At 38.3% G+C, this 13837-nt stretch overlaps 1 protein-coding gene across 1 annotated transcript in view; it reads right to left on the reverse strand.

Annotated features, from left to right (window-relative positions):
* Nucleotides 1–1246: 1246 nt before the first annotated feature.
* PRIM2 (DNA primase subunit 2) overlaps nucleotides 1247–13837 on the reverse strand; it is a 138090-nt gene continuing 125499 nt past the window's right edge. Inside the window, exons 12-13 of the mRNA XM_063291132.1 lie at nucleotides 10775–10843; nucleotides 1247–2258 (exon numbers count right to left, since the gene is read on the reverse strand). Coding sequence (XP_063147202.1) covers nucleotides 2034–2258; nucleotides 10775–10843 — 294 coding nt within the window. The 3' untranslated portion in view covers nucleotides 1247–2033. The remainder of the gene's footprint in view (nucleotides 2259–10774; nucleotides 10844–13837) is intronic.

Here is a 13837-nt window from a genome sequence, read left to right on the forward strand (position 1 = left end):
GTCCGTCATACCCTCCAGGTACTAGGTCAGAACTTGGTTGATCAATCTCTCGCTTGATCTGAGAAGGAAATGCACAACTGTGTATTATCAGCATACCAACAATACATTGTTCCAAACCAGCAGATGATTTCTTCTATCAGCTTCATGCAGATGTTAAAAAGAATAAGTGAGAGTGCAAGCCTTATGATGGATTCCAGGGCCTGCTACCTTTATAGGTAGTCCAAATTACCCTAGTCAATGATAGTGAATGCTGCTGAGATATTCAGCAGTGCCAGAAGGACCATAATCCCTCCCATACAGGTCCTACCACAGGACATCCACAAGAGCAACCCAAGTGATTTCTGTCTCATGCCCAGGCCTGAGACCAAACTAAAAGGTATCTAGATAATCTACTTCATCTAAGGTACATTAAAGTTGCTGCCCTACCACCATCTCTACAGCATACCCCCCAGCGACCACAGAATATTTGGTCCGTTCAGTTCACAGCTGAACTGCGACCTAAGGAATATTTTGTAGTGATGGTGGAATCATCTTTTATACTCCTTCAATTCTCTGTTAAAGAATTGGAACTATTAAACTCCATAAACAACAAAAAAGAGTTCTTTAAGGAAGCTAAAAAAAACGATAGAAGCCCACAATTATGAAAGACATACCTTTGTAGCAGCCAATGATTTGGAAGACAAATCTTTATAGCTTCATATTCAATTGAGAACCCATTGCTTTCAAATTCTTAAAATGCCATGAATTGTGGAGAATAGCAAATATATTGCTTTCTACAGCCTCTGAATATGTAACAAGGGCATAACCATTTCAGCATATAGGAGCCTGCACTAATGGCAATTCACTGAAGCATTACCTGAAAAGTAATAGGATTACAACTTATACAGCAATTGAGGTTATAATATAATTAAATGCTACAGCATCTCATTAATAACTGCAAGTCTATTGCACAGTAGCAAGGATTTTTAAGTTCCTGCACCAAAAAAAACCCCCACCCTTCTAAGAAAGCTGCATACCTGAGATCTTATAGCAATCACACACGTTGGCAAATAAAAAATTTATTCCACCAAGTTAATGGTTTCCTCCAATATAAGTGGTTACAGGATTGAAACCTAGGCTGCATTTACTACTTTCCTTCAAGGTAATTTTAATGAGATTTCATTCATTCATTCACTCTTGATTATGTAAAACTAATTTCATTCATTTGATTTGGTACTCTAATGTAAAGTGCCGAAACCAATCAGTCTTGAAATGGGAAATTTTATCGTAAATATGTAGCCTTCTTCAGAGATACAAAGTGCATTTTAAAAATGTCTGATTTTCATAATTATACCAGTTCTCCTAAACACCCTTATCTATATTGACTGCTTTTAATGTAACCAGTTCATTGATATTTTTGGTTTTTGTCTTCTGGTTTCACATAGAAAACTTTCTTACATATAAAGAGGAATCATGGTTGGAACCTTAGAAGTAGATGTAAAGTTACTCATTTTTAATTATACAGCTTTAATGTGTAAATTTAACAACGTGCATTTAAAATCTTGTTTCCTTTTCAAACAGGCCTTATTGCTTAAAAATCACAGCAAGAAGATTTTGCATTTTAGGAGGAATTCATAATCATGAATTGTTTATGATACAATATATCTTGCAGGAATGAGTTAAACTGTACTCAAATTATTTACAATTCTCTACATTTCAAAATCAGATCTATTAAGAAAAAAGACTTGGAGTTAAAGCAGAATGAAACATGGTAATACTGTATGATGGAAAGCTTACAACTCTAACATTTGCCCATGGAAACAGAAATGAGAAATAAACATTTTATTACTCAATCTTGCAAAATATTTTGTGCTTCCCATGTCACAAGGAATGGCTGTTTTTCAAAACTTCTTGCATTACAGTACTGTTCCACACTATCTATTTAATGCAGAACACAAGTCCATATTTACAATTATCTTCATTCCTCATTCACAGAGCACTGCTTCATAATATAGGAAGATAATGGGAAGTAGGCTGAAAAGTGATAAAATCATTTAATCTTCAGCAAAGTAATCCTCAAGTCCCTCCAGTTCCATTTCTTCTGTTGTACTTAAAGAGGGAGTAGTAGATATATCTGCACCTGTCTGGCTGCTGGGTTTCAGCTGGGAGCTTTCAAGCTGCCTTTCATCTTTTTTTATTTCTTTGGTGCCACCAAGTAGCTGCTGACTTTCTATAAAGTACTGATTTGGGTGACTCAGAGAAAAACCAATTTCTTTGACCTGTATAGAAAAAGAAAAAAAAGGAACATGCTAGGTTACTGTATTCTATAAAGTTTAAAGTTTTAGGGTAGAATTCAATTAGCTTGAATGGAAGAAGGTAATTTTCAGCATCTTCTCTTTCCTATGCCCTCCCCACAAATTTTTATTTTTTTTAAAAAAAGGTATCTAGAATCCAAAAATGAATCAATCTATCTATCTATCTATCTATCTATCTATCTATCTATCTATCTATCTATCTATCTATCTATCTACCTACCTACCTACCTACCTACCTACCTACCTACCTACCTACCTACCTACATACAGGTGTTATAAAAATCTAAGTGTAATTGTTTTTCCTATAATTTTTGAATGGTAATTTCTACCAAACATCTATTCTTGAAAACTATACAGTATGTAAGTTTTCTTTAGAATGCACACTAACATTACTTTGTTCAAATGTTTCAATAATTCCTTTTCAAAGGACAGTTTGGCTACATATTATAGCTGGATTTAACTGTGTCCTTCTACATAGTGGTATGGACATTGTAATAAACCTATCTGCAGTTTTGGAACGTCCTTGAGCAGTACTGGGGTGCGTATCAGGAAAACAGAGGAGTAAATCTTGTTGCACTAATGAACTATGGTTTTTTGGCCTCCTTGAAACAGTGCTTTCTTAAAGCTGCTAAGAGTCAGAGCATATTTTGCGATTTGGTTACCCATGTTTTACTGCAAATCAGAACAAAACTAAAGATTAAAATGGCAAACAAACATAGAGGCTATAGTGCAAAGACACAGGCATTCATTTCTTCCTTTTCTGTTTTTACAGATTATTTGATCAGGTGTACAAGCAAAAGCAACAAAGCTAAACCACATTCCCTGATTGCATATTCAGTTCCTTTACACATTGTGGCACAGCAAAGCTATGTTCTGACTTCCCAAAGGACAGCTTGTTAAGAGATTTGTTTGCTGGTTCTTAATTTACAGTCCTATACGATTTTGAAAGAACATGCCTCCTTTCTCCCTAGAAGAAGCAGCTGAAAAACAAGGTGCCTATACCCTATAAAAAGGACTGGAAAGGAGAAAATCCCTTGGCTACTAATAATATTGAAGATTTTTATCAGTGCTTTCCTGGTATTGCTCTGGCAATTTTGTAAATATATGTGTACGCACATTTTTTTTCACTGTGGGAACAAACCAAATGCTTTGGATTTATAATTTCCAGCTGATTCTCAGTCCAGCATAACAACAGGCAACCTACCACATAGATCCACAAATAAATCCAAGATGCCCTTTCCATTGCCTTAAGAATGTCCAGCTGCCAATTTTTCTACTCTGGAGAGATTCAAGCAACTTAAAACATCAAGCAGAGGGTGTTCAAAATCAGAGTCTGTTACTACCAAATCCTTACAATATTTTTTATCAAGAAGAAAACCCTAGTTATTTTAAATCAAAGACCTTACTCTCTTTGCGAGACATACTTTCAAAAATAAATTTATGTTATTACATGTTTGTAAACAACATAAATTAAAGAGAACAGATGAGAACTAAAATTAGCCCTACAGGATCAGGCCAAGGCCCATCTTAGTCCAGCATTTTGTTTCTCACAGTGGCCAACCAGATGCCGCTTGGTTATTCATTTATTCAAATTTTATCCTGCCTTTATTTTTGGTCAACTCAAGGTAGCATACATACCTAGTGCTCTTGCCTACTTTCTCCACAAAACAAAAATAAAAATAAAAACCCACCTGTGAGTTGGGTTGGGCTGAGAGAGAATGACTGTCCAAAGTCACTCAGCCAACTTTTACATCTAAGAGGAAACTAGAACTCAGAGTTTCTTGGTTTCTACTTCAGAACCATAGCCATTTCACCAAAATCACTTCCTTTACATAAGTAGGAGGTACTGTATGTCTCCAGTTATTGCTCTTTCAATGAGTATTTGGAGGCATTCTACCCTCAATCTGGAGATAACACTGTATATTCAAGACTTATAGACTTGGATAAACCTGACCTCTATTAATTTATCCAGTCTCTCTTTAAAACCAACCAAGGCCATCACAACTTGTAGTAATCAGTTCCATAGGTTAATTATGCAATATAATAAGTGCTTTCTTTTGTCTGTTCTAAATCTCCTTTCAGTCAGCTTCATTGGGTGATCCTAGCCCTAGTGTTTTGAGAAAGGGAGAAAAACTTGCCCCTCTCTATTTACTCCAAGTCAAAAACAACTTGATGGCACATAATCAATCAATCAAGCATGATTTTATACACCTTGATCATGTCTTCTCTCAATCACCATTTTTTCAAGCTAAGAGTTCCAAAGTCTAGCCCTTTTTTATGAAATGGTATTCAAGTCCTCTAATCATTTCGGTTGCCATTTTCTGCATTCTTTCCAGTTCTATCTTCTTCCAAAGTTGGCAACCAGAATTGTACACAGTATTCCAGATGCACATGTACAGTAGCTTTGTATAATGGCATTGCGAAGTTGGCAGCTTTATTTTCCTAACCCTCTTCTAATGATCCCTAGCATGGACTCTGCCTTTTTCATGGCTGCTGCACATTGAGTCAGCATCTTCAGTGAGAAAGATCTTTATTCTGGTTAGTTAGTTAAGACTGCTCAGGCTTCATCAGTGTACATGTCAAGTTAGGGGATTTGCATCACTTCACACTTACTTAATGTGAACCACATCCACATTTGGTTGACCATTCACCAAAGAGATCCTTCTGGAGTGGAACTACCATCCGCCACCTCCTCTACATGGATGACATCAAGCTGTATACTACGAGTGAATGAGACATCGACTCACTGATCCACCTGACACGGATCTACAGTGAGGACATTGGAATGTCATTCGGACTGGAGAAGTGTGGCCGGATGGTAGTAAAGAGAGGGAAGGTAGTTAAGACTGATGGGGTGGAATTACCAGCAGACCACAAAGCAGACATACAGACCAGCTACAAGTACCTTGGTAATCCACAGACACATGGGAACCACGATGAGGCAGCAAGGAAGACAGCAACAACCAAGTACCACCAAAGGATAAGTCAGATCCTGAAGAGTCAGCAAAATGGGAAGAACAAGATCCATGCCATCAACATGTATGCCCTGCCAGTCATCAGATACCCTGCCGGTATAGTGAGCTGGCCACAGGACATGGAGGCCACCGATCTGAAGACCCGGAAGCTCCTCACAATGTACAGAGGTTTCCACCCCAAGTCCAATACCCAGAGACTGTACACCAACTGGAAAGAGGGTAGGCAGGGTCTGGTGAGTGTCCAAGCCACTGTCCTGGATGAGACCCAGAGCATCCAGGAGTAGATCAGTAAGATGGCACCCAAAGATGAGCTGCTGAGAGAATGCCTGAGGCAGCAGCAGACATGGAAGGAAGATCAAGCAGAGGAAGTGCCATGGAAAGACAAGACCCTGCATGGGGTGCACCATTGACAGATAGCTGAGGTGGCTGACCTTGGGAAATCCTACCAGTGGCTGGAAAGGGCTGCACTAAAAGACAACATTGAGGCCATGATCATAGCAGCACAAGAACAGGCACTAAGCACCAGATCCATAGAAGCAGGGGTCTATCGCACTAGACAGGACCCAAGGTGCAGACTGTGCAGAGAGGCCTCAGAGACAGTCCAACACATAGTGGCAGGGGGTAAGATGCAGGAAGGAACAGCATACAGATAGTCCTCGACTTATGACCATGCGTTTAGCAACTGTTCAAAGTTATGACAGAGCTGAGAAAAGTGACTTATGACCAGTCCTTGCACTTCCAACTGTCGTGGCATCCCCCATGGCCATGTGATCAAAATTCGGGCACTTGGCAACCAGCATGTATTTACGATGGCTGCAGCATCCCAGGGTCACATGATCATCATTTGCAACTTTCCCAGCCAGCTTCTGATGAGCAAAATCAATGGGGAATTGTGTGATTCACTTAATGACACATGGTTCACTTAACAACCATGTGATTCACTTAACTACCACGGTGATTAGTTTAACAGTCACCATGAAAACTGTCATGCAATCAGGTGTAGTCACGTGATGCCTTGTTTAATGACCGGAATTTTCCGGTCCCTATTGTGGTCATAAGTCAAGGACTACCTGTACACTGAACAGCACAACCAAGTAGCTGGCTTTGTGTACAGGAACAAAGCACTCAGGGCTGTGACTCCTAAGCTGGGAGAGTAGCTCCAACAGGTCCCAAGAACAACATCAGAGCTCTCTGTCCAGAAGAGTGCAGTGTTAGGAGCAGCTAAGATACTGCGCAGAACCCTCAAACTCCCAGGCCTCTGGTAGAAGACCCGAGACTGAGAAAGGTACATACTACCCATAGAGGTGAGAGGGGATTTTTTTTTTTTGGTATGTTGTAAACAAATGTAGGTATAGTTCTTCTTTCTTCTTTTTATTCAAAATGGTAATTTATGCCAAAAAAATGCTTAAAGAGACACTTAACTAGAAGCTAATCCTCTACTGCTACCTCAGCCACAAATTTCTGCTGCACAAGAAAACTAAAACCTAACACATTTATTGAGTATGCTTTAAAAAAAAAAAAAAAAACAAAGCAGAAAAGCAAACCTTGTAATCTAGACTGACACAGCAATAGAAGGACACTGAATTTAAAAACAGCTTTCTCTATTTCACGCATATTGTATTTCATCTTCTAGAAGTAAACATTTTTACAGATTCTGTTCAATCTGAACTGTACCCTTCACATAAAATTTGGCTTCATTTGGTGTTACAGCATCTGGCTTTAAAAAAAAGCTGAATCCATGATGTTGAACCTGCGTGATCTTAAGGCTTTAATCAAGAAGGTGCAAAAAGGCAGGTGATAATGAGGCAAGCTGTTATTACAAAAAGGCCATATGGAATTATTTCTTATTTATCTACTTTTTCAATCATATTATTTGATCAACCAAGAAACTGAGGTTTGACCACCAAGAAACTGAAAAGTAAACAAGTCTTCCTTCTTTACAAATCAAAATGTATTATTTTTCACTAAGGAAAGTCATTAGAAAGGCAACAGTTACCACAGTATCAAATGCATTGTACTTGTGAAGCTACATTAAAATTGGCAGTTTCCTTATAATTAGGGATATGTGCATTGCCAAGTTTAATGGCAACCACTCTAATTATTACTGCTTATAACCTAATGGGTTTGACAGCTTACTAATATATTTCAACACATACTATATTTACTAAGAATATTGGTTCAGCCAAATCATTCATGATAGCAAAGCATTTAGAGGCATTCAAGCACAAGAATCCATTAGCATGGGTGTAAATGCACAAGTTTATCAGTTAAGGCAAACAAATAATTGAGACAAAAAACAAATAGAAATATTTCCAGCATTTTATCATAAATGAGGAAAACAATTATTTGTCTTGACTGGCAACATAGCCATCAGGAATTCAGCTTGGTTTAAGGGAGTCTTCACCTTACATACTAGGAGTAGTCTAGTCTTAATGGGAGTCCCAATTTGATTCTTTCCTTTCTTAGCCTGCTAGAATTAATGGGCCCTGAAGGAAGAGAAGTCATCAATTGCTATAGAGCAGCCTTTCTCAACTTTTTTTACCTCAGAAGAACCCTTAAAATAATTTTCAGGTCTCAGGGAACCCTGCATAAAAATTATCCTACCTCTGGCTAGCATTGCACTGTGCGTGAAGGTTAAAAAAAATTATTTGTAACAATCTTTTGTGGAACCCCTAGCAAAAAAGCAGGCCATTAGCTGAGTTGCAGCACATAAAAATACCAACGTTCCAAGTGCTATAATTGCACGGAATGCAGAGTTCCTTTTTAAAAAAACAATCTCTTGTGGAACCCCAGTTGAGAACGATGCTATGGGGCCAACACTCATGAATATGTCTCTAAGTAGGCTGTTTAAATTGCAATCCTTCAAGTGTTGCTCTTCTGGGAGGAAGTCTGATTGAATTCCACAGGAATTCCACAGAATCGCATTATTAAAAAATAGACACATTTCTGTTTTAATGTTATTGTTTCAATGAACTAAGCTACTCTGTGATCTCTGAGGGTTGAAAAGCACTTTAAGTCAATAGCCAATGACAAAGAATCTACACTGAAACTCCCTACTTTCACCACAGTGGCTACAATGCCACCAACTGCTTTTCACTCATCATGTATTACACTGTAACTGTGATTGTATGTCATAAGCTGGCTATATCTTTATGTCATTATTTTAGCTCATCTTAATGGGGTTGGGCTGTTACAACCTATAGCAAAAAAAAACCCACCACCACTTCAAGCATATTTGTTTATAGTTTTATTTTTCTGTGTCTAAAGCTTAATTTAATATTTGATACCTAAAAGTAAATCCAATTTGAAGCTCACTCTACTGTAACTACTTCCCGTTCTTCAATATATTTTCAAATACAATATTAATTAGCATTTTAAAAAGAATGTGTGTGCTTTATTCTTTTAATGCTTTGTTTAGTATTTAACCTGTATTCACAAATATTTTCACTCAACACTGTTGAGAGAGAACCTTCATTTATTCCTATGAATAAGAATCAACCAAAGTTCAAATCCAAATGCAAATACCAGAATCAACAAGAAGCTGAGAATAGTCAAGAACAAGGCTAATAGTACCCAAAGGTGCCCACTACGAATAAGCAATGCACAGTATCAAGAGTATGATTGTGTGAATAATAGCCACCTCACTTTTTTCAGACAGGATCAAGCAGTTCAGAGCTACCAGTCTTTTGCCCTGTTTGTGGTCTTCCCAAGAAGCAAGAAAGTTTTGCAGCTGGCTCCAGCACAGTTTTTAAGTTCTTATCAAGTAGAACTATAGCTTCAACAAAGTAAAGATACACTGCTGACCCTCTGTACTCAAAATGCCCCTTAAATGTGTCTTCATTGCAGTCTGTCAACAACTGTTTCTATTCACACTTTGAGAAGCAGAGCCCTAAGAAGGTCAAGCAAGCCTTCCTGCTAACATATTTTCCCCTTGTCTGTTGGATTCTGGCACTACAATGCACCAGGGCCAAATGCCTATCCATTAGTAGCTGCTGACATGGCTCCACCAGTGTTCTTCTCTCTTTCCACAACATGGCATTTTAGTACCATAAAAGAATACTTCAACTGCAGGACAAGATCAGCAAGAGGGCTACAGAACAGCATTTCACAGGCAATTACACAGCTGCAAGCTGTGTCCAAACCTTGAAAACAAGGCAGTAACAACAACTAGAGTTAATCCTATGCAACAGAACTAAAGAGAAAATAAAAAAACTGAAGGTTAGAGTTCAACTCTAGATAATACACAGCATGTAAATAATTTGGTGATTAAAAGTGTGCTTTGAAAATAACAATCTTGACCTTTTGCATTATATTCCAGGTATTAAAGTACTGTAATACAAATCAGAAGTTGAAATTTGCCATCTAATATGCTTATATAATACAGAGGAAAAAGCAGTATTTGAAGTACATTGAAGCATTATAAACAACTACCCAGACAGTGGTTTTCTGTCTTCCTCTCCCATCTTCTATAGTTCCAGAATATGATAGCAACAAGGTTATACTATGCATGGGATGATTTGAGTTTGTTCTGGTTTAAAAGATGGGTAAATTGTAAGAAAGAGAGCATAACAGTAGCTTTCCACTAGGAGAGACAATTTGATTGTTGCCCTGAGTTGAATACAAGACTGTGTTTGTTGACTATATCATTCAGCTAGGGTTCCCTTCCTTGTAAAACATAACAGGATGTATCCAATTCCCAAATGATTACGGAAGTCTGGGGGCGGAAGTCCACACATCTTAAAGTTGCTGAGGTTGAGAAACAACGGTCTAAGGCCCAGAGACTATGGACCAGGATCAAAGATTGGAGCTGTAGAACTTGTAGAAGTTGCAGAGATTAGTTCTGTTTCAATTTCCAATCTCTGAGCCTCAGTTCAAACATGAACACTAAGATCCATTTATTACACTTTTCTGTAGGAGGAGAAAGGCAGGGTAGCTATAGTAGTCTATAATTATCATATGTTTAATGTTAATTTTACATGCAATCAAAGATATCTGCTATCTAATCATTAGCTCAGCATAACTAATAATGGATGGCACTGGCAACGCCTGTGAACAGAATATTTTCTTGGTTTTTCTAGAGGCATCAGTGAAATATGTTGTAATGATTGCCTACTCTAATAGACTCAGACTCACAAGCAGGAACTTAATGATATCTGATTTATTAAAGAATAGTATGCAAATACAGAGAAAGCTGAGAATGAGCAAAAGCGCACCAAATACAAACTAAAAAACCCTCGGGTCAAACGTAATTCCTCCCCTCGCCCTGCCGTTGCAAACTCCCCCCCCCCCCAGGTGCTGGTAACCGTTTCTGCTGATGTCCTGGGAAAGGAACCTTGAACACACGGGATAACCCAAACACATTCCAATCCAGCTACTAACATATAACAATCCCACGAGATAGAATCCTCCTCCCCTCCCAGACGAAACACGCATCCGCCAAATGACATGCGAAACGTTATGATGTACCGGCAACATTGGAACGGTGAACATGACATATGTACTCACATCATGAGTCAGTTCAAAGTATTTTTGGCAGGCCAGCTGATAATGCATACCTTTCACCAAGTCCAGAATCTAAAAAGAAAGAAATTGAACTGAGTTAGTATATATATACAGTATATATACATATATATATTTACCACAGTTCCAGTCTGTAAAGAGAACACATCTTTAGAAAGCATGGCATAGTTGACATGTGCGTAATGCTTCTAAGAAAGTCTTCCTTTGTTTAATATGAAAGTCAAATTATCCAGAGATCAAAATGCATCCCTTACTAACTGTAAATGTCATTTAAAGAATTTCATAACTAAAATCAGAACTCAGGAAAATGAAGGCTATTGTATTTGGAATAATTATTGCCAGGATATTTTTTTCAAAAACATTTCCATAGTTGCAAATAAACTTTTAGCATTTGAGGAACTGAAACATAAATTGTTCAAATATATTGTCACTCTTCACACGTAGCTTGTTCATGCATGTGTAACACAGTGGTACTGTGATACCAACTAAGAATGTGAAGTAATTTAGAAAAGAAGTAGCAGAAAGCAATGTGTTTCTACCTTCAAAAAGTTCAGCCCTCAAAGTAAGTTGTTTCTAAGCAGCAGTTCCCTGAACAAGAAAGGAAATTGTCTGTTTTGAACTCCCATTAGAAACATTTTTCTATCTCTTGTAAATACAATTGCTTTCCAATTCTACCTGGTAATCGCTTCTGTCCAGCAGAAGCACTCATTCTTATCAGCAGAATGCAATGGCATTTTAAAATTTAAGTTGCATGTCATTTTTTTCCTCTGCTGATATATAATTATTCTGTATATGTGCTGCTTATCAGCCATAGAAAACTGCTGTAACTAAGAGATAGCTTCAGTAGGGAGAACATTTTTGAGAAATGCAAATTTCTAACCCTTTTTCTCAGAGGCTGACCTTTTAAAGTCAAGAGTAGCAGTAAACTCCAGCACAAATCCCTGCTGTCCTCATTATGGAGGCTGCCTCACAGTTACTGACAGATGTACAAATAATGTTTGCTGAATATATCAAACCACATTGCTGCCAAAGAAGTGCTTACTGGGTCAGTTTTGCTGTTACAAGCAAAACTGATTAAATATCTGCGTTTCCTGTCACTTCCTGTTAAGTACAATGTGAAAAACAAGTCGACCAGCGAAAAGAATCTCAAGACTGGCACTGTCTCCTTGCTTTCGAAATGAAGCAGGTAGTGGCTTTGAAAAAATACAGTTATGCATATTGCAAACAGAGCTTCAACCTAGGTTGAAATGATACTCAACCAAGAACATTTTGTAATACTACATCACAGATATAACATACATGGAAAACTTCCTTGGCTTACAGTAAAAGATGGACAATACTGTATACTGGCAACTTTAAATTGTCATTCTGAGTAGCATATGGGCAGTTCAACCTGAATCACAGGACTGGTGGTGTGCAAAGCTTCACAATCTAGGAAGAGAAGATTGTGATGTTCCCTAGAAGACTTTTCTCCTGGAATGTGCAATTGTCTCATCTTCTACCAGAGTGTGCCAATTCTACTCCATTTCTAGGAGTCTGTTCTTTCCTAGAAATGATTATTCTAGAACACAAAAAGATTTGTGGCATTCCAGCCTTAGAACTTGTTTATTTGGTGCATTCCAGGAGAAAAATTGGACGAGTTTTCCATACAAGATGTCCTATCTTAGAGCGAAGAACCAAGATGAGATGGTAGCTTGAGTCTGTGTTTACTGTTCTACTCTACTAGACAAAAAATCCTGCCAAACTGAAAGGCTGTGGGAAACCCTTACAGATTAAACCCAAAAATCAAGGTGGGTCTGCTCTGAGTTTCTTCCAAGTAAGGTTCAAAATCTCTAAGCATGTGTTTTTCCCACTGGATAGGGGCCCCCTCCTGTTCACCATCAGTACTCATAACACAAGTTTTAACTAAGAGCCACTGTTTCACACTTCCTCTGCTTGGCAGGTACTTCAGATACTCAACCAGAAAATTAACTGGGAGCATAAAGGAGGCTATCACTTTTACAACAGTTGTTAGGATAACCTAGCTCCCTCCCTCAGAGTTGGAGTTCTGCTTTGCAAACTCCCTGAAAAAGCTTTTTATATACCAGTCTTCAATCCACTTAAAAAAAAAAAAGATTACCAATTTCTCTCCAACCCTCCCAGAGGGGTGGATTCAGATAATGTCTACCACAGGAAGGAGTAACCAACTTAGTCCCCACCAGATATTTTAAGACTACAATTCCCATGATCTGGTGGAAACTGTATCTCAAATCGTTTGGAGGGATCAGATTGCCTGCCTGTGATCTAGCAGAACCTCACTTGCACAGAAGGGTTTTCCCAGCTCCGCCCCCTCCACTACATTGGCTGTGTACCCCCTTCCCCTAAGCTATACCCTAAAACCATTGATAAGAGATGTAATTGGGACTGCAGTAGGATAGGGAAATGGGAAGAAGTCAGCAGGCTGATTTGAATGAAAATAAGTGCTTTTCCATTTCATTAGACTGGGATTCATTCCAATGCCCACATTAAGCACCATACCAGATTTTACCATGAAGTCATAAATATCTATGGACAGTGGAACTTACTTATATTTTCATACAAGTATGGTTTCATGTGATAACTAAATCCTGCTAAGGTCCACGTAGAAAAATATGGGTAATTTTGCTTTAAAGGGTCCAACTTTGTTGAACCTGCAGCAATGAACCTGGGAATCCTACAAAGTATGAGGATATTTAAGCTACAGAGTAGAAGGAACTCCTCGTGCAGTCAGCTAAAAGACTTGGCAAGTGACCTGTGAAAACAGTATTCCAAGAAGCACTTTCTGGATCACACTTTTATTCAATCACTGTGTGCAGTCACTCTTGTACAAAGCTGTTGTCTATCTGAGAGCAAACTTAGTTTCCACTTGGTAGCTAAGTTAAAAACCATGCGGACCAATTTTCCTTTAATCCCCACGTTGCCTTGGTGTAATGGTTGCCTAATCCCAAATACTCAGTCTCACAAGCTCGGGCTTAAAGATAACTGATTTATTAAAGGAATAGTATGCAAATACAGAGAAAGCTGAGAATG

Source organism: Candoia aspera, chromosome 1 (genome assembly GCF_035149785.1).
Source record: "Candoia aspera isolate rCanAsp1 chromosome 1, rCanAsp1.hap2, whole genome shotgun sequence".
Classification (NCBI taxonomy): Eukaryota; Metazoa; Chordata; class Lepidosauria; order Squamata; family Boidae; genus Candoia; species Candoia aspera.